At 40.5% G+C, this 24,455-nt stretch overlaps 1 protein-coding gene across 2 annotated transcripts in view; it reads left to right on the top strand.

Moving 5' to 3' along the window:
* The window catches only part of LOC126251334 (transcriptional regulator ATRX homolog), a 500,398-nt gene that overhangs the window by 324,415 nt on the left and 151,528 nt on the right, over nucleotides 1-24,455 (top strand). For both annotated transcript variants that reach the window (XM_049951680.1, XM_049951678.1), the window contains one exon: nucleotides 14,303-14,478. In XM_049951680.1, the coding sequence (XP_049807637.1) occupies nucleotides 14,303-14,478 (176 nt within the window). The remainder of the gene's footprint in view (nucleotides 1-14,302; nucleotides 14,479-24,455) is intronic.

Raw genomic sequence — 24,455 nt, 5'->3', positions numbered from 1 at the left:
TTTCTCTGATACAGTAATTGCTATGAACAATTTATTGTCAGTGAACTGAAATATCTTCATAAGATTTTCTTGGTCTTTACACCATGTCATTTTGAATAAAATTTGCTGGCTGGAGTGGCCGAGCGGTTCTAGGCGCTAAAGTCTGGAACCGCGCGACTTCTACGGTCGCAGGTTTGAATCGTGCCTTGGGCATGGATGTGTGTGATGTCCTTAGGTTACTTAGGTTTAAGTAGTTCTGAGTTCTAGGGGACTGATGATCTCAGAAGTTAAATCCCATAGTGCTCAGAGCCATTTTTGAATAAAATTTTGAGCTTTCAGCAGCTGTCTCTGCCATTGTCATCAGGAATAAAAACTGCTGACTACTGTGGCTGGCATGGTGTTGCCCTTATGCAAGCATAAAAATTTTTTTTATATCACCCCTGTTCCCAGAACTCCTGAAGATAGACTTTGACTGAGGATATTGTATCACAGACACAGTCCCTTTCACTGTTCAGAGATGTCACTAACCCACCCAAAGATGTGAACAACCATGCATGAGCAGCACCTATTACACAGAGGGGTCCGACAGCTGATCAGTTCCAGTCATTCCACCAGGAAGGAGGTACACGGCCCGTGTTGTTTGCAGTTCAACCATGCCTAGACGGTCAATACTGCAGTTCGATCACATCCAAATTGTTACTTTGTGCCAGGAAGGGCTCTCAGCAAGGGAAGTGTCCAGGCATCTCGGAGTGAAAGCGATGTTGTTCGGACATGAAGAGATACAGAGAGACAGGAACAGTTGATGACATGCTTCGCTCAGGCTGCCCGTGGGCTACTACTGCAGTGGATGACCGCTACCTACAGATTATGGCTCAGAGGAACTCTGACAGCAATGCAACCATGTCGAATAATGCTTTTCATGCAGCACAGAATGTCGTGTTACAACTCAAAATGTGTGTAATACACTGCATGTTGCGCAACTCCACTCCTGATGTCCATGACAAGGCCCGCACTTGCATGCAACCATGACACCCTGCGGTACAGATGGGCCCAACAACATGCTGACTCAACCGCTCAGGATTGGCATCATGTTCTTTTCACCGATATCTTCAAACAGACAATCGTTGGAGACATTTTTGGATGCAACCTGGTCAGGCTGAACGCCTTAGACACACTGTCCAGCGAGTATAGCAAGGTGGAGGTTCCCTGCTGTTTTGGGGTGGCATTATGTTGGGCTGACGTACACCGCTGGAGGTCATGGAAGGCGCCGTAATGGCTGTACAATACATGAATGCCATCCTTTGACTGATAGCGCAAACTAATTGACAGCATATTTGTGAGGCATTTGTCTTCATGGACGACAATTCGCACCCCCATAGTGCACATCTTGTGAATGACTTCAGGATAATGACATCGCTGGACTAGAGTGGCCAGACATGAACCCTATTGAACTTGCCTGGGATAGATTGAAAAGGGCTGTTTATGGACTGTGAGACCCACCAACCACTCTGAGGGACCTATGCTGAATCACGATTGAGGAGAGGGACAGTCTGGACCAACAGTACCTTGGTGAAATTGTGGATAGTGTGCCACAGTTGTGCAGTAATCTGGACCACCACCTCTGAAGGTCTCGCTGTATGGTGATATAACCTGCAATGTGTGGTTTTCATGAGCAATAAAAAGGGCGGAAAGGATGTTTATGTTGGTCCCTATTCAAATTTTCTGTACAGGTTCCGGAACTCTCTGAACCGAGGTGATGCAAAACTTTTTTTTTATGTGTGTAAGCATGATAGTAGCATCTGCAACCTACCAAGCAGAGCCAAAGTGATTCATGCCCTGGGAGACGAATTGTGCAGCCATGGTCTACCATAGGATGAGTGACATCAAGTGGTGCAAGAGGCCAATGCCACATTTGAATATGTCCTTCCTGCATTCCTAAAAGCATAAAGCATCTGTCTTTGCTTCATCTCAGTGTCCAGAGCGTGCACCCATGGATAATTGTGTACCCCCAGTCTCAGTGAGAATTGCTGCAGGTTATTCTAATGTCATCTGTACAAAGGTACAAAAGTGAAGTCCTCAACTTTCCAAATTGTATCTTGTGTCCTTTCTCAATCCAGTGTTCAGCCATGATTTACTTCTCAAGCTCCCTTTGGTTGATGTGTTGTGTGCTCAGAACAGTGCTTATCTGCAGTGCAAATCATTTGGCCTATATAGATGCTGCTGCATTCAGAGGCAGTGCAGAGGGGTGCATCGTAACTCGGCCGATGGCCTTTGTAGTCTGGTCCCTTCAACCCACACAATCCAATCCGCATCATATCTTGTATCTGAGACATTGAGCAGAAGCAAAGATGGAAGGTTGGAAAAGCAGTTTTAAATGTGGTACTGCCCCCTTTACTGACATGGTGTCACTTGGTTCTACGGCACACTGGAGTTGCCCAACTCACCATCCTGTACGTGTGTCGTGTAAACCCTTTAAAGGGATGGTACAGATACTGCTGTCATGTTTATATAAGGACAGCATCATGCCATCCATGACACTTTATAGCTTTTACTTCTTATAACAGTGCTGGAGACAGACACCGAAAGCTCGAGAACTGTATTAAGGTGTGTCGCTGTGAAAGACTCCGAGGTGTGAAATATCATTCGTTCATAAACATTTTTGTTTTGGCCAGTTTATTTTCATTATATATAGAGTTGGTGCAAGTCTATAAACAGTCTGCTCCGTTTGTTTAAACAGCTACTAAGTAAGTGGCTGCATAAAAACAAAGATGAGGTGACTTACCGAACGAAGGCGCTGGCAGGTCGATAGACACACAAACAAACACAAACATACACACAAAATTCTAGCTTTCGCAACCAACGGTTGCCTCATCAGGAAAGAGGGAAGGAGAGGGAAAGATGAAAGGATGTGGGTTTTAAGGAAGAGGGTAAGGAGTCATTCCAATCCCGGGAGCGGAAAGACTTACCTTAAGGGGAAAAAAGGACAGGTATACACTCACACACACACACATATCCATCCACACATACAGACACAAGCAGACAAATATGTCTAAAGCACCAGAGAGTTTTATGTTGGTGTATGAAACCTTTACATTCAACAGATGGATAAGTTTTACAGCTTTGACGGAAAGCATATTGTCGTTTAACACAGAAAAAATGTACTTTCCACCCAGGAAATGTGTGTTTTCACCCAAAAAACAAATGTATTTTCACACAGTAAAAAGTGTGTTTTAATCAGGGAACCAAGAAAATCAAACACACAAATTCTGACAGAAATATGTAAGCACTGTGCCCCTGTAGTGTGTGCCGGAGGTGGTAGTGCTTGGGTAATTTGAGAAGATTCTGTGTTGGTATATATGGTGTTTTATCATTGTGCCGCCTACTCTGAGCAGTTGCGAGACGATGTTCCTATTGTTATGGCACTGTTTGTAGTTGTTGCGATCTGTCACGCCTAATCCATATTGCCCTTACTCTGTGGATAATCACATGGTTATGTACCGTTCTCAGCTTTAGATATGAAACATACAGATGTTAGTAGAGCTAGTTTGAAATTGGCTGTGATCTTGAGATTGAGAGACAGAAGAATGTTGTGAACACGACCTTTTATTACGGCCAATCTGTAACTGTGAGTGTCAATACAATGCTGTGGCCCATTGAGGTGTTGTGTCTTCGAGTGAATATGTTGGTTGACGACTGTATTCAGCTGGCATGTTGGTAGCTGGTGAAGCGAAGGCCACAAATAGACAAACGTAGCACTGAATGAACCCTATTGGCAACTTTCAGTAACTTATGTCAAGATTGCCCTTTACGCACTTTCAAAGCTGACAGCACTTTCGAAAGCAGCTCTTGTCACCAGATATGTAACAATAAATCATCAAAAATCACATTAGTGTCAATCATAGCACATAAATATCTCCAAAACTCTGATGGTTTTTTGCCACAACGTTTTTCATGGTGTAGTACTTCTTTAAGCTTTTGTTCAGGTATTGTAGTGCAATGAGCAACTAAATCCTTTTTGAGAGCAAGGTAGGTTTATGGGTGAGGTGGGTGCAATATAATGTCTGAAACTAAGTGATCGCTAGTTGTTCCAAGTTGCTGATCACCATTGTAAACTGCTTTATGGTCTACAGTGATCTACTGATGTGTTGAAGTGTTCTGCAGAATCAGAAACCATGTTTCAGTATGTGAAGGCATAAATGGTGGGGCCTGCAATTGTAAGCGTGACACACAAGAATCAAATGAGCTGCAAGCAGAAAGTCTTTAACTCGTGTGTGCAAGCATGACATGGATGAGATTGCTGGAACTGGTAATCTTGTTGTGTATGATTTGATGTCACTTCCTTGGATAGCAGAGGTACCCAACATGGATGATTGCACTTGGTCCGAGGTCAGATTTACTCATGGCATTGTGTTTATTGGTTGCTGTACAGTTGATGATAGATCCAAAACTTCCATCCCTTTGTGGAGGTGCTGAATCTTGCTGCTGACGACCTGTAACAGGGTATGTGCATCCTCTGTGACAGTTATAGTACACAGAAGGTACTTGTTCAGAGTGGACCCGCCCATATGTCAGTGCTACTAATTATGTAGGCTAAATTAATAACCACATATAGTGATGATTAATTTTTATTCAGATACCCGCTAGAAATGACAGACGAGAAGAACAAGAAATTAGGGAAAGAACAGACAACATAGAACAGCCAACACTTTCTCAGAACAAATGTAAAACTATCCTGACAGATTGTTTATTTCTGCAAATGACACTCACAACTAAAAAATTATAAAATAAGGTGTTAGATGTAAAGGTGCAGAGTTGTATATAGTTGTTATTTTTATTTGCATTTGTCATGGTATGACACGTCATCAACATGGGCTTGCGAGAACAGATGTACTCTGTTCAAATTACAGTTTGGACTTAATATATTATTTGCTTGATTTTTAAAATGTGGCATAGCTTTTCCTATGTACATGAAAGTTTCAGATAAAAGGAAACCTGAACAGTCTTATAAGACATTACAATAAAGGAAAAAAGGTAAGGAAGAGGTAAATTGATATTTGAACATCAAAACCACTCATTTGTGGCACTCAAGTGCAAGGTGCAGGTCAAGTTTATTGCTGAAAGAAAGGAGTTAATACTTCAGAAGAGACTAATATATACCACAAAGAGTAATAAAAGCAAGTAATATTAAACTAAAATTGATAAGGAAACATTATTCAAAGAAAGGAGGGGAAAAAACTTGTTTTACTTGGATAATTGTTGTAAAATTGTGCTTTTACTTGGATAATTTTTGTGAAATTGTGCTATCACCCCTGGCAGCCAAATAAATAACTGATTGAAGAAAGGAAGTGTGTATGTTAAACTACATGCTAAAAAGTAGTTATTATGAAAACATTTGTCGCTGATAGTGTGCAGTCGGAAGTCACAGCATTACATCTGGCGAAGATTTTTGAAGATGATAAAATGGAAAAATGATGACTGACTGCACCGACAGACAGTGACTAATTGTGATGGGTGATCAGTGACGAAGCTGTTATTTACAGTGCAAGAGACACATGCAATCCCTTTGATACATATCAAATGAGAGAACAGATAGAACAAACCAACATTAACTTATAGACAAATGTCAATTTAGATGCAACTAATATGTATGAAGATAACTTAACAAAATCAAAAATCAATAAATTGGGAAACATATTATTGAGTCACACCAGGAATAGTCTCAGAATTAAAAAAAAAAACTAGAATTACGTTTCATATTAGCGCACACTATTAACATTAACTATTAACATTAAAGGCACAAAGTCATATATACTAACTATTAACATTAAAGGCACAAAGTCATATATACTCTACTGTATGTAACGGATCTGGGAGAGACTATTTAAATTTGGTTCACAGATACAGCATGGATGGTGGGAGGAATATGTACATGGCTTTTATAAACAACATAAAATTAATTGGTATAACTTTCGTAGTCATGTAACACTTGATACCGATATGTTTAAAACGATTGATGCTGATAGACACACGTTATCTTGGGTTTAACAGTAAAAAGAGGGAAAGAGTCACTAATGAAAGAAGAGCTACATTAGTTTCTGTTGGAAAACTATATGGGTTTGATCTAGATGTGAAATTGAGAGGGAGATTTTACAAAATGTAAAAGTAGGGTTGCATTTCGGATTGGAATTGTAATGGCAAAGATACAATAGGATGTATTTGTGAAAAGAATCAAAGGCCATCAGATAGAAGCTCATGTTCCTTGTGAATTTGTTGTTGACATCTACATGGTCCCAAGTCATTTGTTGTATTTTTGTATTTTATTTCATATACGACAATCCTACCCTTATACCATTCTTTCTACCTGTGGGTTGTTTCTTTCACTATCAGTTTCTATGTTGACTGGTAAGTACAATCATGAAGAATTATTATATGTGCATTTGAAGACTATTTATTATTAATAGCTAAAAGTAGATGCAAATTTGCCCTAGGCATTGACTGAGGAAAATTGCTCGTTAAATTATTTAGTTTTATTTTCAACAATCCTGATAGGTTCATGGTAGTAGAGTATTCTTTTTCAGTTTACGTTGCTTTAGTGTGTGTGTTTACAATAGCAGTGTCACAATGACAAGGGGAAGAGTCAGCAGGATAGTTGTCCATTGAATTAAGTGATGATGTGCTAACATAACCAGTAAAATAAAAGTTATAATGTGCTTACACGACTATTAAAACAATATATGTACTATGCTAATGCAGTTTTATAATGAGTCATTTAATGAGAAGGTGTGCTTGGTATTTTCAAGGTAGGAGTGATAGTACCTCAAATAAAAACAGAGTGATGTACCCAAATACACTCCTGGAAATTGAAATAAGAACACCGTGAATTCATTGTCCCAGGAAGGGGAAACTTTATTGACACATTCCTGGGGTCAGATGCATCACATGATCACACTGACAGAACCACAGGCACATAGACACAGGCAACAGAGCATGCACAATGTCGGCACTAGTACAGTGTATATCCACCTTTCGCAGCAATGCAGGCTGCTATTCTCCCATGGAGACGATCATAGAGATGCTGGATGTAGTCCTGTGGAACGGCTTGCCATGCCATTTCCACCTGGCGCCTCAGTTGGACCAGCGTTCGTGCTGGACGTGCAGACCGCGTGAGACGACGCTTCATCCAGTCCCAAACATGCTCAATGGGGGACAGATCCGGAGATCTTGCTGGCCAGGGTAGTTGACTTACACCTTCTAGAGCACGTTGGGTGGCACGGGATACATGCGGACGTGCATTGTCCTGTTGGAACAGCAAGTTCCCTTGCCGGCCTAGGAATGGTAGAACGATGGGTTCGATGACGGTTTGGATGTACCGTGCACTATTCAGTGTCCCCTCGACGATCACCAGTGGTGTACGGCCAGTGTAGGAGATCGCTCCCCACACCATGATGCCGGGTGTTGGCCCTGTGTGCCTCGGTCGTATGCAGTCCTGATTGTGGCGCTCACCTGCACGGCGCCAAACACGCATACGACCATCATTGGCACCAAGGCAGAAGCGACTCTCATCGCTGAAGACGACACGTCTCCATTCGTCCCTCCATTCACGCCTGTCGCGACACCACTGGAGGCGGGCTGCACGATGTTGGGACGTGAGCGGAAGACGGCCTAACGGTGTGCGGGACCGTAGCCCAGCTTCATGGAGACGGTTGCGAATGGTCGTCGCCGATACCCCAGGAGCAACAGTGTCCCTAATTTGCTGGAAAGTGGCGGTGCGGTCCCCTACGGCACTGCGTAGGATCCTACGGTCTTGGCGTGCATCCGTGCGTCGCTGCGGTCCGGTCCCAGGTCGACGGGCACGTGCACCTTCCGCCGACCACTGGCGACAACATCGATGTACTGTGGAGACCTCACGCCCCACGTGTTGAGCAATTTGGCGGTACGTCCACCCGGCCTCCCGCATGCCCACTATACGCCCTCGCTCAAAGTCCGTCAACTGCACATACGGTTCATGTCCACGCTGTCGCGGCATGCTACCAGTGTTAAAGACTGCGATGGAGCTCCGTATGCCACGGCAAACTGGCTGACACTGACGGCGGCGGTGCACAAATGCTGCGCAGCTAGCGCCATTCGACGGCCAACACCGCGGTTCCTGGTGTGTCCGCTGTGCCGTGCGTGTGATCGTTGCTTGTACAGCCCTCTCGCAGTGTCCGGAGCAAGTATGGTGGGTCTGACACACCGGTGTCAATGTGTTCTTTTTTCCATTTCCAGGAGTGTATGTGTAGTATGGTTGGAGATGAGATAGGTGCACGAAGGAAGGAAGATCAACACCTGTGGTGAGCTACAGGATAGTTTGGAGAATATTTTGTGTAGGGACACTATCTCTGATGAGAAAAAGAGAAAAGTTGTTATGAAAGATGAAAAGATGTATCTGAGGAATGAAGTGTACATAGTGTAAAGTAATTTTAATTGTAATGAAATATTTAATTTTCTGAAACTTAACTCCAATGTTATACAGAACAAAAAGCAGCTTGAGTTCTACAATATTAGGGAAGTTAATTAAAGGGGGAAATACTAAGAATATGCAAGGCATTTGAAATTACACAGTAGATTAATTTTATTTGGTTTAATCAGGGAGACCTAACAACAGTGGTCTTAGCTACCTGTCGCCCACACTGAAACTAATTTATTGTACAGTTTCTGTCCCTGTCATTCTAGTAAAGTCAACCAATACCCTTGAGGAATCAGGAAGAGGCTACTTATTTTATTTTTTGTGTTATCGCTTTCACAGTGACCAATCTAGTCTGTTACACAAAAGGTTTATACAAGTTGTAGTTATTCACATGCAATTCGTTTCAGTAACAAATCAACAAGACAATTCAATAGTGTAGTGGTTATACAAGGATTATAATAATTTAATATTATGTAGTGCTTTTTTGTTCTTCTGTCTGTCCTATACTTCTTTATTCTTTCAGATATTTTCTTCCTTTCTTTGTGTGAGATCCTGTAGTCCTTTTATTGATCTTCATATGTAGTCTTGTTTGTGTGTCTTGCAGTTTTCTCGTTTTCTCTGTTTTTGTTTTTTGGATCATCAACTTTAATTTTGAGTTCTCTCACATTTTTCATAATTCCTGTGATCCATTTAATGTTGCTCTTACTATTGCACAATTTTTCTAGTATTACCTTTCTAATTTTGTTTTCTGGTTTTCTCACCAGATTTCCAAAGGATGAAATACATTTCTTTCTGGTTGTGCACATTGTTGGTTTTATTTTCTTGTATACTGTTTCATTTGAAGCTATTCTCCCATGTCTGTGTACTTGATATTGTTTATTTATGCATGTCCTAATTATTCTTCTTTCCATCTCTAGTATTTTGTTAATCTCTGCTGAATTAGTTTTTTGAAGCTACATTTTTGTTGTATGTGTTTTTGGTAATTTGCTTTGTTCAGTTTTTTAATCCATTTTACCATATTGATTTCTCGCTTATTTTGTATGTTAGGATTTCACCTAAATATTTAAACTCATCAACAATTTTGATTTCCTGTTCTATAGTAATTTTGTTAGAAAGTTCTAGATCAGTTAGCATAATCTCTGTTTTTTCCAATGATATTCTAAGACCAATTTTTATGCTGTTTCTTGTAGTGATTTAACTTGTTGTCAGGTTTCTTGACCATTGCTGGCTAGCAGAACGAAATCATCAGCAAATCCCAAGCAGTTTAGACATATATCTTTTTAGCACTTCCAGTTCTTACATTTTTTGTATTATTCTTGTACCTTTCCCTCATTATGTATACCAGTGCACAGGTGAACAGTAATGGTTATAGACAGTCACCTTGTCTTAAGCCTGTTTTTATGAGGAATAATTCAGAAATTTCTCCCTTAAATTTAACTTTCGATTTGGTGGTGGTTAGAGTAAATCCTGTTAGTTTAATTAGTTTTGGATGGAGTCGCAGATTCCGTAAGATTTTTAATACTGAAGTTCTATAGAGACAGTCATATGCCTTCTTAAAATCTCCAAATATTACTGCCAGAGATTTGTTCCATTTCCTGTAGTATGTCATAATCAATTTTAAAGTAATGATATGCTCTGCATAACATCCCCATGCATGATGTTACACCTACTTGGTACTCCCCTAACTCCTGTTCCAGTTGTTCCTTGGTTGTGTGATATAGGATCTTGGACAAAATCTCTGGGAGAGAGAGTCCTCTATAGATACCATTTTCCGAATTGCTTTTATCCATTTTCTTGTGTAGTGGGTAGATGACATCTATGATCCAATGTTTTGGGAATTGTTCTGTTCTCTAAATTTTTCTTAGAGCCTGGTGTAAGTAGGTCTTCACAGTGTTACTCGAATATTTGCACATCCAAAAAAACCTTATCTTCCCGAGATGCCTTATATTGTTCTATGGGACTCTTAATTATGTTGTTGCACCAGTGCCACTGTGGTAGTCATGGGGTGCAGCAACTGTACTGTAATAGATCTTTGGAACAGAAGAAACCGTGTTGGTTGCACAAGATAGGTTTATTTAATCTTCATGTGTGACACATTTTGCCTTTCTTAGGCATCATCAGACAATCGATAAAAGGCTTGCTAATCATAATCAAGGTCAAACATAATTAAGAGTCCCACAGACCCATATAAGGCATCTCGAGAAGATCGGGTTTCTTTCGGAATGTGCAAATATTTGGGTCACACAGTCAAGACCTACTTACACAAGGCTCTTAACAAAAATTGGACCACAGCTGTCATCTACCCACTACACAAGAAAATGGATAAAAGCAATTTGGAGAATGGTATCTATAGAGGACTCTCTCTCGCAGATTTCACATACAAGATTTTATCAGAGATCCTGTATGTATGGAACAATCAAAGAACAACTGGAACAGGAGTTGTGTTTTGTGGTAATTACCTTCAATAGAGATTATTATATTGTTATGAATTCTCTTCTTATTCTCCTAATGCTTTGTGTGAATTTTTTTTCTGTTAATTTTTGTGATTGATGGCATTTTCTTCTGTTTTGTGTGTTTGAAACTTTAATAATGCTTGGTGTCTTTCTTTTTAATTTTAACTAAGTATTGGTCTGAGCCTGTGTCTACTCCTCTCAATACTTTCATATTGTATATTTCCATGTGAAAATTTTTGTCTGTATAGATATGGTCTAGGCGCTACTACCTCTTCCTGCAGTCTGGTTGTTTCTATATTTTAACTGTATTTGGCTCCCTCTTGAAGTATGTTGATTCAGAAAAAAGATTGTGTTCCCTGCAGTGTTCTAAATGTCCTTAACATTCATGCTTGTGAAGTTATGTGGACTCTATATTCCAGTTATATTTTTATATTTCCTTTCATTTCCCAGCTTGGCAGCTCTGTCCTGGTTTCCCATTATGAATTCTACATCCTTGTGATTAGAATGGGTCATCTGTTTTGTTTCTCACTTCTTGGAGCCTCGCTATTAAAACTTTGATTATCATCCAATTTTGTTTTGTTTAATAATACAAAAATAATAAAACTGTATTGTTCTAGATCCCACTGAAGGTGCCTTAGAATAAAAAAAAGGCGATATGCATCTGGGAAAAATAAATTAAGTTGCAGCAAGAAAAGGCAGCTTTATTTACAAACAAATGTTTCTGTACTTGCTGTGGAGAATGGCCATGCAAACAAACTAGTTATTATTAACCTTATCTGGAGGAAGCTCAGATTTATGACTGTGGTTGTTAACTACAGGAGCCTCATTCCTAGATTTTTGTTAGACACAATCTCCTTGGGTGTTAGTGATCCAATTATGTTGTATGATATGCCCTCTAGTGCTTCGCATTTGAAGATTAAATGCAGTGCAGTTTCATTAATGACAGCACATAGTCTGCACTTGGGGGCATCTTTCTGTATATCCGTCATCTACAGGTATTTCTAAAGTTCCCATTGCCAGTCATTGCTCTTACATTGAGTTTAATCTGCCGCTTGTTGAAGATTGCAGTACTTCTCTTAAAACATTATTAGTTTACCACCGCCCCCTTTCTTTTCAAAAGAGTCTAATATTCTACTTGTTGTTGCCTGACCCAGCTATGTAGTTTAGATTTTACTATCGCCTTAGTGATGGTTAGGACAAGTTGCAGTCCAACAAAGTCATTGCCACTGCCCTTGCCAACCTATCATCTTGTTCATTACCACTAACATCTGAGTAAACAGTGGCCCATAGCAGATTCACCCTGGTGCTCTCCTCTGGCTTCATGAGATTCATGGCCTTCTGCGACATCGTTTGATCTCCTCACAGGGTCTGATTGAGATTTCAGAGCTGCCTGGTTATCTGAATGAATGTAGATTCTACAGTCCTTTTAGCACCTGCATAGATTCCCCTCTGCACACTGTCCCAAAGCAAATAATCCATCTAGAATACCACAGCCAGTTTGTCTAGAGAGATTGTGTTTTCTCATCTAGGATGTGCTCCGTATACCCCAGTGCCAGAACCTTCATCTGGTTTCGACCTGTCAGTAAACCAGACTATGTCTTCTATATAATAGAGGGAAACATTCCACGTGGGAAAAATATATCTAAAAACAAAGATGATGTGACTTACCGAACGAAAGCGCTGGCAGGTCGATAGACACACAAACACACACACAAAATTCTAGCTTTCGCAACCAACGGTTGCCTCATCAGGAAAGAGGGAAGGAGAGGGAAAGACGAAAGGATTTGGGTTTTAAGGGAGAGGGTAAGGAGTCATTCCAATCCCAGGAGCGGAAAGACTTACCTTAGGGGGAAAAAAGACGGGTATACACTCGCGCGCGCACACACACAGATACATATCCATCCACACATATACAGACACAAGCAGACATATTTAAATATGTCTGCTTGTGTCTGTATATGTGTGGATGGATATGTGTGTGTGTGCGAGCGTATACCCGTCTTTTTTCCCCCTAAGGTAAGTCTTTCCGCTCCCGGAATTGGAATGACTCCTTACCCTCTCCCTTAAAACCCAAATCCTTTCGTCTTTCCCTCTCCTTCCCTCTTTCCTGACGAGGCAACCATTGGTTGCGAAAGCTAGAATTTTGTGTGTGTGTGTTTGTGTTTGTTTGTGTGTCTATCAACCTGCCAGTGCTTTCGTTCGGTAAGTCACATCATCTTTTTTTTTTAGATAGACTATGTCTTCTGAATGATATAAAAGTTCTTTCTTACACTGCCCCCTACTTCCCATTGTTACACTGAAAGGTTTTTTTGAAGCAGATGTATAGTCAGCCAGCATTTCCCCAAACATCTCTCTATTTGCCACAATACTTATGTAAGGTCATAAAAACCATTTACTTTCAACTATTAATTACTCATGTAGCTGTTCCAATTAGATCACAATTACACAGGTAACTTACAGAAGCGCTTCTCCAATTAGGTCACATTGGGGTAACCAATGTTCCATATTAACTTAACTCTATTGTATTAAAACAATCACAATGGCATCAGGAATACTATTGTATGTTTCAGCTGAGCTGTAGTATCCATTTATAGCAAATAGAACCATTGTGTTACTAGTTGTGATTTACTGTAAACATGCAATTTACTCACTTTTGATGAAACTACTGATCTGCATAGTATGAAGGAGACCATATAGTATGGAGAAAATAAAACTGGCCCAGAAAATATTTACAGTAAGACTGGTGTGTCTTTGGCTCTTGTTTATGAACATTATAGAGGCTGCTGAAAGTAGCCACAGTTTTGCACGGTTCTTCCCCTAAGTTTTGCATTGGCGGCTTTGTTGGAGACTTTGCCAAAACACTTCCAGTCTCGAACCCTTGCACAACAGTTCTGCATACATTTTTCGTGAGTCATGCGTCACAGAACACTTGATTTTCTGTTATGGGCAGTATCTCTGTTCAGTAACAATGGTCAGTTCAGTGTCAGTCTTTTGTTTATTTTCTGGGCCAATTTTACTTTGCTCACCCCATACAATGGCTCAGTCTGTTACATAACTTTTATTGCATTTTTCATAAAATGTCAGATACTTCATATGTCCTCTTGATAAATAGCTTGTGTTACTGTGTTTAATGTTTTCCTTTCTTGCTGCAGAATTGAAATTGGAGAATATATTTGGATCAAGTATAAACTGTTTTTGAATTCTTTTGAAGGAAAGTATCCTGAGGCATAAGATACTTAAGTATGACTCATATGTATATAATTTCTTTTTCAGGGCATCTTCCTCATCCCCCCCCCCCCCCCCCACTATAGGCTTATGTAACAAATGTTGTTTCTAATCTAATTAAACATGTGTATTCAGTTTTTTATTTTTTCAGTAACTTATTTATTATGAAAGAAGTAACTGTGTGTTTGTCTTCTTGTAGATCACTGCATGGTCCAGTTTGTCAAACCTAATTTGCTTGGCAGTAAGAAAGAATTTGATAATAGATTCGTGAATCCAATTCGTAATGGACAGTATGTAGATTCCACATTACATGATGTTAAAGTTATGAAGCGGCGAGCACATGTCCTGCATAAAATGCTGGAAAGCTCTGTTCAGGTAAAAGTTTTTTCTCTGATATCTCATTTCTTTCATAATTGAAGTTAGTACTTGTTGTCATAAGAAATCAGTGAGCAGATTTTTCTGTGCTATTTTTATTATAAACATTGAATATGAGGAGGTGGGATAAGATAAATGTCATTATAGTAAGTTCTTTTAATCGTCACTTAATAAGGGAATGGTCAACAGAACATGGTGCAAAATAATCGTATTTTAACTTCAGACACTCCTTCAGGAATTATGGAGGAGAACAAAGTCGGCTCTTTGGAGAATGAGATGAAGAAATTACTTTGACCTCATTGATTGTTCATATGGAGCAATCAGTTTCATTGACTCATACAAAATATAATTTTGGGGCAATGGAGAAGGGGGTTTTATGCTACTATTTGCAACTGTCTTTAGATAATGAGTGTCAAAATTCTTTAATTTTGAACCAAGTAGCATAAATGAGTGACATATAAGACATATAACAAAAAATGTGGCATTGGGGTACAGGAAAGGAAACATACAAAGAAAAGGGTGCATTATGTAGGCATAGAAGTAGTGTTAATAGCATGTAAGCTGTGCACAGATTCATCTTTTGTAATGAAACAAAATGAAAAAGCATGGAGGTTAAAAAAAAAAAAAAAAAAAAAGCACACTTAAAAATTAAGTGGTGTGAGTTAATAATTTATGCGCACCACTCTTTACATATCACAAAAATAAAAATTCTTCTACGATCTAGGAGAAATTTTTCAGCTTGTTTCCAAATTTAATTTTGCTGTCAGAAAGTCATTTTGTGTATTAGGTTGGTGATCGCAAATTTTAGTGGCAGCATTGTGCACCACTTTTTGATCGGATTAGATTAGATGTACTTTTCTTTCCAATAGATCCATAGTGAGGAGATCCACCAGTATGTAGAATGTCAGAAAATTAGAATACACAATACTTGGATCAGCCCCCTGCCATGCTCCGGTGAGAAACAGTGTTATTTAAGCGATCACAAACAAGTGCTCGGCCTATTCTGTAATTTGTATTTCTGTTTTGCAGTCAATGCATTGAGTGCTACGCATTATCTGTACTTCGTTGTGTCTTAAGTATTATCTTTCACAACTTGTGTTTGTTCTTGCTATAGCAAAACTGTCAGCCAGTGTGGGTTACTTTTTCTCCACGTGTTAGTGTCAGTGCTCAGTCACTTGAGAAACATCTCAATGGAAGAAATACTCCAATATCATTTTCCAGCAGCAAGCTTTCATGGAACAACAGAATGCTCACATCACTAGTCTCAATCAAGTGGCATCTACGTGTTTGCAGCAGATTTCTCTCCCATTAGAGCATATGATGAATGGACAGAAGTTTGGTACTCATACGAGACATGGTTATGCCAAGACTTCCAGGTTCACATGGGCTATGCAAACTTGTGTAGGGCTTTCCTTCTTTCTTTCCTGGCTTTCACTGTGCATTTATTTATTTCACTGTGCATTTATTTATTGTGGTGCGACTAACATCTCTGCAAACACCGGCCAGCTTATCATTTGACAAAATGTGCAAGCTTCTCTCAACCTGTTACTGTGACAGAATGCATGCCATTGTGACACATGTAGAATTTTATCATTGCCAGAAACGCTCAAACCATTCTTACGATCCCTGGGCTGCAGAATTACAGGGGTTGATCCATTATAAATTTGTCACTAGTACCCATCGCGAATCCTACGCTGAACACATGGTGTGTATTTTTGTTATTCGTCTGGCCTCGGATAGGGAAGTCTGCGAAACAACACTTCAGTTTGAGAATCCAACGTTTATGGATGTTCGTGGATGTGCTCGATATAGCACAGTCCTTTGAAGTGTAACGGGCCGCAGTTGATGAGTTTGGTGCGTGGGGGAAGATATCGGAGGTTGCTCAGTCAGCCCCTGTTAGGTATGCTGCCAGTGTTCAGGATGACCATGAAACCATTGCAGCAGTACAGCCTTGAACTCAACGTCATGTGGGATAGCGTCGGTTATGGCCACAGCAGCAACAAGCTGCCTCACAACAGTGGCCACGTGCCTCCCTTCTGTCTTGTCCATACTGCTTTGTCCAGCAAGAGCATGCTGCATACAAGTGTCGAAAGAAAGGCCACATTGCGTTGGAGTGTCACTCCTCTTCAGATGTGGCGGACACAGTAGTACATAAACTGTATCTCTACGATGACTGTCTCCCTGAACAAATTGTTTATTGATTTGTGTGTGTTTAATAACCCACTAAAAATGCAAGTGGACACAGGACTTTCAGTGACTTTTGTAAATGCACAAACATATGTGGACTTGGCTCCCCTCCCCTCACACAGGTTTCACAGAAGTTGGTCAGCTACAGTAAATAGCAGATTCTGATAATAGGCCAGTTCACTGCTCCTGTCTCTTACAAATCTTTTGTTCACTCTCTCACCTTCCTTGTTGTGGGTCATTCCCATACTACAGACCTATTCAGGTTAGATTCGTTTAAAGCTTTTGGTTTCTCCATTGTCAATGAGGTAAATTTAGTGTCAGATCCCTTGAGTTTTTATTTCTGTTTTGCTCTGGGCTCAGCTGTGCTACCAATTTTTTTCAAGCCTACATTACCTTGATTAGAGTCCAACCACCCTCGTTTTTTTCGGGTACAACAGGTGCCTGCCACTTCGCATGACTGTTACGGCCGAATTAGACTGACATTGCTCGATGTCATTTGGCCTATTTCTTCCAGTGAATGGGCTTGACCACTGTTCATCATTAAGAAGTCAACAGGTAAGCTTCGCCTCTGTGGCAGCTTCAGTGTCACTGTTAAGATATGTACCCTTTGCCCCACCCTGATGAGTTGCTCACAAAATTATCAGGTGGCTACTACTTTTTCAAAATCTATTTGACAGAAACGTACCTTCAGCTCCCCATAGGTGAGGCCACTAGGTGTCTTCTCTTTGTTTTGTACAACTTTCAGTCTATACCAATAACAATGCTTGCCTTTTGATGTCACAGCATGCCCACAATTTTTCAGTGTTTTTCAGAACAGCTGACAGTCTCTGTGCTGGCTGTAACAATTACCTTGACAATATTGTTGTTTTGGGTTCTTCCACTGAAGACCACCTTGGCAATCTCTGAGCATTGTTTTCTGTTTTGCAATCTGTGGGTCTCAAGTACAATCTTGCCAAGTCTCAATTTTTTCAACCGTCAATTGGGTACTTAGGTTTGAAGTTTCTTGCACAGGGATCATACTGTTGTTTCTCCATGTTGACACAATTGCAGCTTTACCACGAGTGACCTCCCTCAGGAACTGCAGGCGTTTCTAGGTAAAGTTGCATACTACCATAAGTAGTGCATACTACCACAAATTTTTACTTAATGCACTCACTGTTGCTCAGCCCCTGTATGCACTTTTGCATAAAAATGTGTCTCTCTTTTTCTTTATGGTCCCCAACTTGTGACTGAGCGTTTGTTTTGGCTAAATCTAAGCTTCATTCTGCCCTGTGTCTGGCCACCTTTCAGCTAGGTGAGCACCTTGTGTTGGCTGTAGATGCGTCTCTGCACAGCATTGGTGCACAAATATGTGAATGGGTCTGAAAGACCCATTGCTTACGCTTCTAAGACTTAAACTCCCCCTCAGCAGCAGTATTTACAAATTGAAAAGGAGGTGTTAGAGACTGTGTTCACCTTCAAGAAATTTCATGTCTTCTTGTATGGTTCTAAGTTCCATTTAATCACGAATCACAGGCCATTGGTTGCTCTTTTCAACCCTTTGGCTTCCGTGCTGGGAAAGGTAGAACATCATTTGCAGTGGTGGGCTCCCTTCCTCTTCCTTTATTGTTATCAGATCCATTACCATCCAACGGTGCAACACACCAACCCCGGTGCCTTATCTTGCCTTTCAAACGGTCCGGACCTGGCATTTGATCAGGATGAATTGTTTGTTTCTATTAGGCATTCAGAACCAGAACATGGTCAACAGTTTTCCCATCATTAGTGGCACGATAGCATCAGCCATCGCCATGGATCCTGTACTTAGTCAGGTCTCCTCTTTCATGCGGCATAGTTGGCTGGAAAAACTCCCGGCCTGTGCCTTGGATCCGTTGCATAATTGCTTCTCCCTCCAGCACCACCATTCTGTGTTTGATGGAGTTATTTTGTTAGCTACTGAGGACACTACACCATAAGGTTGTGATTTCTGCTTATTTATACTGTAATGTACTGAGGCTTCTGCATGTCGGTCATTGGGGGACCACTCTCACCAGAGCTTTGACCCACCAGCATGTGTATTGGCAGGACATAGATGGGGACATTACACAGCTTATCACTGCTTCCACTCACTGTGTTCGGCAACAGGTGGCTCCATGGGCGTCTTTTTGCCTGTGGCTGATGCCACAGCACCTGTGGGGATGTCTTCATTTTGATTTTGCTGGACCCTTCCTAAATCAGTATTGGCTCATTGTAGTGGACACCTATTCCAATTTTCCCCATGTGATATGTTGTCCGTCCACATCTGCGGTGGCCACTATTTTGGCCCTGTCTAAGATTTTTGCAACTGAGGGACTTCCGTATACAGTGGTTACCGATAACAGTCCCCAGTTTGTTTCTTGAGAATTTACACCTTTTTGTCAGGCTAGTGGTGTGTGCCATCTCACAGGTGCCCTGTTTCATCCTTACTCTAACGGTGAGGCCAAATGCATGGTTCGGATGTTTAAAACTCAGATGTGAAAGTATGTATCTAGCAGGTCCCCTGAAGCTGCTTTCAATCATTGTTTGAACTTGTGCCATTTCACGCTGGTGGGCAATGAGCCCAGTGTAGCTGCTATATGGACACTAACCATGGACCCTCCTTCACCTGCTGCATCCTATGCCGTGTCCACCAGCATCGCCAGCTCCATGATAGTTCCAGCCGGGTGCACCTTTCTGGGTCATGTTTTCGACCACTGGCCGAACTGGGTTCCTGCTGTCATCAGGCATCACCAGAGCCTGTGCCTGTTCAGAATCCGCACTCCTGACAGGCAAATATCCTGTCACTTTGACCAGCTGCGGCCGCACACTGTTGGGTCTGTTTCAGAGGGTCCACTGCCTCTCCTGCCATCGCCAATGCCTGTTCCAGTGTCACAGATGGTCCAGTTCACACGACAGGGGGGTTGTTGCCTGGCAGATCGCTGTCTGGGGTTCCTGCCTCCATCCCCACTCCTTGACTGCTGTCACCAGTGCAGCCCACACTGCACTTGATGCCACAACTGTCACCTCCTCTGCTGCTGGTTCCTGTGCAGCCATTGTCTCTGGTGCCCCGGCTGATGCCTCCAGTGCCAAATGCTGATCTCAACAAGGACATTGCTATGGAGATGCCACCCCGGCCTATGGCCTCTTATGAGAGAAGCACGCCAACCTGCCCATCATCAGTTCTGGCCCTACTTCCCCGTGACTGCACACCATATGCTGCAGCAGCCACAATTGTCAGACAATGAAATGGATGTCAGTGCCATCATTGTTTTTCGTTACTTATAATTTCAGTGCCTTGTGCAATCAGTGCTTTATCTTCCTAGTGCTTTTATTCTGTACCATACGTTTTTTTTCTGTACCATGCATTTTTTTTATGTCCCATGTATTTTTCTGTGCCTAGTGTTTTTCTGTGTGTAGATGGTTTTCCCACTCCCTAGAATGGAGGAGTCATTTCAGAGACTGCATGTCCGTACGGTTCACAGGCCCTTGTAGAGGCCACCTGGGTCAGCACCCTGGCATGCTGCAGCGATCTTCCAAAGAAACGAAATTATTTAAGTGATCACAAATGAGTGCTAGATCTATTTCATAACCTGTATTACTGTTGTCCAGTCAATGTGTCGAGTGCTACGTGCAACCTGTACCTCATTTTATCTTATGTGTGCTGTACAAAGTGCTACGATGGTTGCCCAGAAAGTAATCCACCTCTTTCTCCTGAATGAGTGTGCCAAGTTTCCGTCAGTTCTGACAGATAGCTTAGCTGCAGGACAGGTTCAAAATGGCATCCATAGGTGATGTACATTACAAGCAATGTGCTGTCATTGAATTTCTCACTGCAGAGAAACTGTGGGGAATATTCACAGATGCTTGTGGAAAGTCTATGGAGCATCTGCTGTTGACAGAAGTACAGTTAGTCACTGAGCAAGGAGGGCGAGGTCATCAGAAGCTGGTTCGGCGGAGTTCCACGATTCGTAGCACTTGGGGGAGACCATCCATGGCTGTCATACCTGACATGTTGCAGCAAACTGACGTTGTGATTTGCGAGGACAGATGCATTACAACTCAGCAGTTGGCGCTGCGTCTGTCAATCAGCAAAGGAAGTACACACAGTGAAGCACTGGTTCCGCCACCAGAACAAGGATTGGTACCGACACGCCCTTGTTTCGTGCTGAAGGAAGGCCATAGAATAGGATGAAGATTACATGGAAACATAGGGTGTGTAGATAAATCACCTTTCTTTCGCGTGTATAATTCTCATTACGTTCAATAAAGAAGTGTTGAAGAAAAAAACTATTGTGCATAATTTTCGGGCAACCCTTATATGTACCATAAATCGTATTTGTTCTTGCTATAGCAATCACATTATTGCCCTGAAATACAGCTCACTTGGTTCTGCTAAGAAATTCAACAATGAAGCAATGGGAGTTGGCCTCCAATAAATCTTTTAGTCTCCTTTTAAACTGAATTTTATTACTAGTTAAACTTTTTATGGTTTCTGGCAAGTTATTGAAATGTGTTATCTTGAATAATGGACACCTCTCTTGGACTAAAATAAATGACTTTAAATCTTTGTGAAGATTATTGTTATTTCTAGTACTGATCTGAGCTGTTAGTTTCAGAAAGATATAGAATTTTAATGCCAAATTCTATTAAGGAATAAATATATTGGGTAGCAATAGCTAGTATAACAGCCCTCTGCAGGATGTTGTCTGACAATTTTCGGATTGCAAACAGTGATTTGCATAGGCACTCTAGCAATTCTGTAGTATGCTTTTCCGAGCTGAATTTATTATCAACTTCTTCCATCTATTTGTCATCATATTTTAGGTATATACTGACAGGAAACTTCTTACAAGTTCTTAACTTCGTATAGTTGTATAGATGAAGAAAATCTACTCACCAAGTGGTGGCAGGAGAACACACCTATGAAAGGTATCACAGTATGCTAGTTTTCAGAGCCAGTGGCTTCTGCTTCTGGCAGAAAGGTTGAAAGGGAAGGGAGATGAGTGAAGGAAAAGCGATACAGTTCAGAAAAGTCGCAAAACCCCAGGTCAGACGAGACTTGTTGGATGTGATGAGAAGGAAAGATTAATTATTAGAGACTGTACTGGATGAGATTTGAAAACCTGAGAGCTTAGCGGAAAACCTCCCCTGACCTCGGGGGTTTTGGGTGACTTTTTTGAACACTACCCCTTTTGCTAAACCTCACCCGTCCTCCTGCACCCCTTTTCGGTCCCCTTCAGCTGTTCTGCCAGAAAAGGAGGCACTGACTCCGAAAGCTAACATACTGTAATACCTTTACTTGCTTATTTTCCTGCTGCTGCTTGGTGAGCAGATTTTTTTTATCTATCGAATTGCATTATATTGTAAAAAATGGATTATTTTTATTGATATAACTCCATATAGTGGTTTTCCCCAAAAATTGTTAACAGAGAATTGGGTAGGAACCATTTATTAATCTCCATTAAAATTTCAGTAGCTGATCGTTCTATTACTATACTTGATTTTCTACTTGATGCAATGTTTGTATCATCTGCAAATAAAATAAACTTAGCGTCTGGTAATGTTGGAGATGAAGGGTCATTGATATACACAAGAAAAAAATAAGAGCACTAAGATGGAACCTAGTGGGACACCACATGTTAGTAGTTTGCAGTTAGATGATGCATGATAGCCTAACACATCTCTTTTCTGTTGACACCCTTTGTTTCCTGTCAGAGATATAGAATTTGAACCATTTGGGAGCTTTTCACAGTACACCATGATATTTTAACATACTTGAAAGGATATCATGATTTACACACTCAAATACCTTTGACAGATCACAGAATATACCAGCAGTCTGTAATGTAATATCATTTGAATTAACTATGTTCTCATTGTATGTGCAAATAGCTTCCTCAGTTTCAGAACCCTTGAGACACCCTAACAGTGACTTTGACAATATACTGTATTATTTCTTCTCAGCTGGTTAAGAAGCCAGTTGGATATTACCTTTTCCAAAATTTTCCAGAATGGTAGAAACAGTGAAGTCGGATGAAAATTTGATGGTATTTCTTTCTCTCTTTTCTTAAACAAAATACGTGAATAGCTTAATATTTTACTAAAATCAAAAGCACACTCTTTAATTAACTTCATTGATATTTTGTTATAACCATAGAATTTTGATTTTAAACTTCTGGTAGTGGACATTGCTTATACTGGTGTAGTAAGGATCATATAAATCTTCTTGAAGTTCTTTGCAACAACTGGTCTAAGATATTCCATGGCAGCATCTAATGAACTTGACAACTCCATCTTTTCTGTAACAGTTATGAAACAAAATGCTGTCAGAAAGTTTTGCAACATTGCATACATCTGTTTAGATCGTTCCATTTATTCTTAATGCTATCTGCTCCTCTTCATATGTGATTCTCGCAGTCTTCTCCTTGTGATTGTTTTTCTGGTAATGCATTTGCTTTGATGTCTGTATTAATAACTTAATTACTGTGCAGTACGTCTTGTTTGAGCTATAGCATCAACACCAGAGATGTTGAGCTGTTTCTGATTACAGATACAGTATCCTTTTTGTTTTACAAGATACCTTTACTCGAGTAATCTATGGTTTCTTTGATCTAATCTGGGTTGTACTAAAAACAACATTAATATAGGGTAATGAATGTCAATTTTTTCTTCTGGTATTGTAATTATGTGAATCACTGTTTCTGTTGAACTACTGCAGATTATTTACAACGAACTTTATGGGGGAATAAATATGCTAGAGGCAGTAATGAAAGTGCCCATGTTCGTAAATGGATGTTTACCAGATGAACACACATTATTCTTGCATCTTTCTTAAAGATGAGTTACACCAGAACAGTTTTTCATATGCCATTATCAAATGAAAATACGTCAACTTACTAGTTTGTCTCTCCCCAAGATTTGCAGTGATTCAAAGTGTAAATGTGGCTTGACTATGTTGTTTCAGGAGTTTAAAAATGTATTTTTCCCAGTTTAAATCCTTATGAATGTGGACACCTAAATTTTTTGAAGTTTGCACCCTAGTTATTAATCCCTCACTAACTGTTACAGTTCTCATTGGCTTAGTACCCCTACATGTGCAAAACTGAACATATTGTGCCTTTTTGAAATTGAGGGTGATACCATTTATAGAAAACCACTCAATAATACGTCCAAGAAAATCATTTACCATTTCATCTGCTGTTATGCCTTTGTTTGAATTGATTAAAATAGTAGTGTCATCTACAAAAGGGAACCAGTTCTCCTTGTTGTATATTAGACAGAAGGTCATTTTCATGTATGAGAAACAATAGTTGACCTGCAGTTGAGCTTTACAGTTGGATATACCACGACTTCCATAAAACCTCACTTTATCTAGCAGAATACTGTATGGTTCTCAGGGTCAGGTCTCTTAGATAGGTCACAGAAAATACCAACAGTTGCTATTTTGCTATTTAATGCTTGTAAAATTGGATGTGTGAATGCTAAATGGCATATTTAGTTGGGCAACTCTTCTGAAATCCAAACTGTGATTGATAGGGGTTATCAGGAGAAACAAAAGTGGCATTCTATGGATCAGAGCGTGCAATGTCAGTTCCCTTAATCGGGCAGGTAGGTTAGAAAATTTAAAAAGGGAAATGAATAGGTTAAAGTTAGAAATAGAGGGAATTAGTGAAGTTCGGGGGCAAGAGGAACAGGACTTCTGGTCAGGTGAATATAGGGTTATCAATCCAAAATCAAATAAGGGTAATGCAGAAGTAGGTTTAATAATAAATAACAAAATAGGAACGTGGGCA

The sequence above is a fragment of the Schistocerca nitens genome, chromosome 4, assembly GCF_023898315.1.
Source record: "Schistocerca nitens isolate TAMUIC-IGC-003100 chromosome 4, iqSchNite1.1, whole genome shotgun sequence".
Classification (NCBI taxonomy): Eukaryota; Metazoa; Arthropoda; class Insecta; order Orthoptera; family Acrididae; genus Schistocerca; species Schistocerca nitens.
This window is presented reverse-complemented; position numbering and strand designations above follow the sequence as displayed.